The sequence below is a fragment of the Drosophila montana genome, unplaced genomic scaffold (assembly GCF_035044405.1).
Source record: "Drosophila montana isolate Dmon_TW-CO22-7 unplaced genomic scaffold, ASM3504440v1 contig_2992_1, whole genome shotgun sequence".
Taxonomy (NCBI): domain Eukaryota; kingdom Metazoa; phylum Arthropoda; class Insecta; order Diptera; family Drosophilidae; genus Drosophila; species Drosophila montana.
Window position 1 is genome coordinate 54,980 of NW_026997868.1, and position 4,416 is coordinate 59,395.

Consider the following 4,416-nt stretch of genomic DNA (forward strand, 5'->3'; position numbering starts at 1 on the left):
TGTTCTCAAGTAATTGATATACTATTGGGAGTTTCTTTATTCTTCAAGCTGATTGTTGCAGGTCAAAACAAACTCGGACAAAAATTGTCCACCCTTCAGAAATCCCTATTAGGCTGGGTAGTCGTTGGCGAGTTTACACCCAGCACTCGCATGTCGCTGCTAGCCATGGAGGAGCAAAATGTGCTAAGCTCGATTTTGGAAATGCAGAGGAAATACCGTTACTGTTGACAAATTAACTGAAGAGGAAAAGCAATGCGAAAACAGTTTCGTTTCTAATGTTGGACAATTTGATGATGGCCATTTAACTGTAGCACTTCCATTCAAAAGTCCCAAGGAAGTACTAGGGGACACATACCAGATTGCCCTTACTAGATTTGTAAAATTAGAAAAGAACTTGAATCGTAATCGCTCTCTAAATAAACGGAAAGTCTGACGACCAAATTGCGCGTCGTATTTGACGCTTCGTGCAAGTCCAGTAACGGCGTCTCACTAAACGATACTCTGCTTGTTGGGCCGACCTTGCAGCCCGATCTTTTGAGACGATGACTAGATTTCGCTTTTGTAGGTTCGCTCTAACAGCAGATATAGCCAAGATGTATAGGTAAGTTTTAAGTTTTAAGATTTAAGCTACACAATCAGCGTAGTAATTGTCATGAAGCCCTCAGCAATGCGGACGACTTAGAGCCTTTAATACTTAAAAATGCAGATGTAGCTAAGGCTCTTGGAATATGCTGGGTCAGTCAACGCGACCAATTTCAGTTCACATTTAATGTCAAATACTCTACAACTGTTACGAAGCGAACAGTTCTATCAGAACTAGGTCAAGTTTTTTATCCCTTGGGATTTTTGAGTTATATACTGATTAGAGGCAAGATATTCGTGCAAGAGTTGAGGTTACTGAAACACGACTGGGATGAAGTGCTGCCGTCAAGTTACGCGTCCCGATTGCAAGGATACCGAGAGGAATTGAAGCTTATAAATCAGTGTTCGCTGCCACGATCGGTGGTTCCCATCACGTTTGAGGTGGACTCATTAGAGCTTTTGGGGTTCTCTGATGCATCCAATCGAGCTTACGGGGATGTAATTTATGCTCGCCTGCGTAATAAAGACGGAGCGGTTTCAGTGCGCCTAGTGACTGCCAAGTCCAAGGTCGCTCCAGTCAGAGCGGCTTACTTGCCTCGCTTAGAGCTGCAAGGAGCACTTTTAATGGCGAGACTTATGGCAAAGGTTCTCACTTGTATTCATCTAAAGGTTTCGCAGGCACGATATTTTACAGACTCCACAATTGTGTTCAACTGGTTGTCATCTCATGCAAGCAGATAGACGACTTTCGTAGCCAACCGGGAGGCTGAAATAAGCAATAAGCAATATTCAGAATATTATCAAACGGACTTGACTAATACAACCTTATGGTGGGGGGCCCTGATTTTTTGAGGCATCCAGTAGATGACTGGGCTGAACAGAGGAAGGGTATGTTTTCACCTGCAGTTAGTTGCCTTGAGACGAGGGAGACTTACGATGTTATCGGGGAATGTAAATTTACAAACGACTTTTTGAAATAGTTTAGAATAGAAGACATTATACGAAGAGTCAATTTCACCAGTAATTAATTTATGGATAAACATTACACCCAGCATGGTTCTACGATTAGTTAAGGAAGGAATGTTAATCATCAGAACTCTGCTGGAGTATGACGGTAACCGCACACGAGGATCCCAATTAAAACTACAAAGGGCAAACAACAAGAATAGATTCAGAACGTATTCAATTCTGTCTTGATGGATAGAGTACTGTGGTGACCAGATACATGGGGCATTCACAAGTATAGGTCGTACCAAAGATATACAAAGGGTTTTTGTCGTGTACGGATCGTCAAACTCCTTCGACCATCGCTTGATGAAAACCAAAACAATTCTGGCCTTATTGACCACGGTATTAGCATGAGGAATAAATTTAAGTTTATGATATAAATGACACCTAGATCATTAACTTGATTAGAAGTACTGTTAACACGCTCAAGCGGTAAGCCATCAAGGATGTAAGAAACCAATTGAGGGAGGCTTCTATTGAAAGTCATTACCTTACATTTGGAGCAATTTAAGTTTAAGAGGTTGGCTAGACACCAAGCCTGAAACGCATTAATGTCAGCTTGTAAGAGATAACATGATGCCATATCTTTATATGCAAGGCATAACTTCACATAGTCAGCATACATTAGTACTTGAGAGTGAGACAGTATTAATGAAAGAGTAAAGAGTTAATGAAAAGAGTAAAGAGTAGCGGGCCAAGATGACTACCTAGAGTAACTCTGGAAGTCACCTGAATTCGTTTAGAAAATAAATTTCTGAAAAGAACCTTTTGGGTTCTGTTACGCAATTACTCTGAAATCCAGTTCAAGGGATTGACTAGGAAGCCGAGGAGGCATAATTTATGAAGCTGCAAGGAGTGGTTGACAGAGTCGAGCCTTACTGAAATCAGTGTAGATGACGTTAGTCTGCATCCTTTTCTTAAACCCATCAGTTGTAAGAGTAAGTGGTTGTAGACCTCCGCTTCACGATCCCATGTTGAAATGTTGAAACCATTGAAATCGTGTCAGATCTTTTAACGAATAAGTTTTTGGAATCGTTGAAACGCATGGTTGCCCGTCGTGGACCAGTATCGCACATGTATTGTAACAACGCCACAAATTTTGTAGGAGCATCCAACAAGCTACTCGAGTTGAAGTTCATGTTCAACACTAGCACTCAAGATGCTATCCTATCATATTGTTCCTCTGAAGAGATAACCTTTCATTTCATTCCACCTAGGGCTCCACACTTTGGCGGTCTTTGGGAGGCCGCTGTCAAGAGCGCAAAGGGTCTGCTGGTGCGTACCCTCGCTTACACCCGGTTCACCTTTGAGGAACTTAACACCGCAGTCGTTGAGATAGAAGCAGTAATCAACTCTCGCCCGCTGTCACCGCTATCATCTGATCCCAACGACTTCAGCGCTCTCACTGCAGGACACTTTCTAAATGGAAATGCACCGCGCGCTCTGCCCGAGCGTGAGATTATCACCAACAACATCTCCAACTTGGATCGTTTCGAGCAGATCACAGCTGTTAAACAGCAATTCTGGCGTCGTTGGTCTGCGGAGTATGTGAACGAGCTTCGAGCTAGGACAAAGTGGACTTCGGCTTCTCCAAATCTCACGGTTGACTCTATAGTCATCATACATGAGGACAACACACCGCCATTACACTGGAAATTAGGCCGTGTTGAGTCTGTTGTGAGTGCAAAGATGACCGTGTTCGTGTCGCATATATTCGCACTGCCTGTAGACTCTGTTGCCGGCCAGTACATAAGCTGGCATTTCTACCTGTCTCTTGAAATATAATTCTTTCAAGGCGGCCGGGATCCCAATTAAAATCACGAAGGGCAAACAACAAGAATAGATTGTGAACGGATTCAATTCTGTCTTGATGGATAGAGTACTGTGTTGACCAGATACATGAGGCATACTCAAGTATAGGTCGTACCAAAGATATATAAAGGATTTTTGTCGTTTACGGATCGCCAAACTCCTTCGACCATCGCTTGATGAAACCAAAAACAATTATGGCCCTATTGACCACGGTCTTAGCAATAGAGTCGAATTTAAGTTTATGATCAAGGATGACACCTAGATCATTAACTTGATTAGAAGTACTGTTAACACGCTCAAGCGGTAAGCTATCAAGGATGTAATAAACCAATTGAGGGGGGCTACTATAGAATGTCATTACCTTGCATTTGGAGCAGTTTAACTTTAAGAGGTTGGCTAGACACCAAGCCTGAAACGCATCAATGTCAGCTTGTAAGAGATAACAAAGATAATAAAGAAATCAGTCTGCATCCTTTTCTTAAATCCGTCAATTACAAGTGAACTAAACTCAAGAAGGTTAGTGGTTGTAGACCTGCGCTTCACGAAACCATGTTGGGAAGGTGAAATGATAGAACTACATAAATTTTGCAGTAGAGATGTTATTATTCTCTCAAAAGCATTAGGTATAGCGGATAATTTGGAAATACTCATTTTCTTAAGGAGAGGGATAATGTATGATTCCTTTCAAATGGTAGGAAAATATGTAGAGTTTACCGGCTTGATAGTGCTAAGGTCGCTGAGAAGCGAACTTTCCGTAATAATGGGATTTAAGATGCAGTTTGACCTCTGTAACTGATAAGGATAAGGCTGATTTTTATTATACCTGGAGGAGTAGGTAGTTTGAAAATTGAAAATAAAGCGGGGGCGCTATGTACGAGAAGTACAAAGCGCAAATATATATGCATGTGTACGCTCTCCCGCTCTGACGAAATTAGCTTTAACATAATTAGCTTAAGTCCATTTTATGTATGGAAATAAAAAACAAAATTAATAAAGAACTTAAACGGAGCAGAC

The 4,416-nt window shown here is 41.6% G+C and overlaps 1 protein-coding gene across 1 annotated transcript; it reads left to right on the forward strand.

Annotated features, from left to right (window-relative positions):
- The first annotated feature begins 2,634 nt into the window (after window positions 1-2,634).
- LOC135430182 (uncharacterized) lies at window positions 2,635-3,375 on the forward strand. The gene has a single exon (XM_064684745.1). The coding sequence runs from the start codon at window positions 2,635-2,637 to the stop codon at window positions 3,373-3,375; it is 741 nt and encodes a 246-aa protein (XP_064540815.1).
- Window positions 3,376-4,416: the final 1,041 nt, after the last annotated feature.

Coding starts and splice junctions, on each gene's coding strand:
- LOC135430182 (XM_064684745.1), top strand. CDS start 2,635: ATGGTTGCCCGTCGTGGACCAGTATCGCACATGTATTGTAACAACGCC.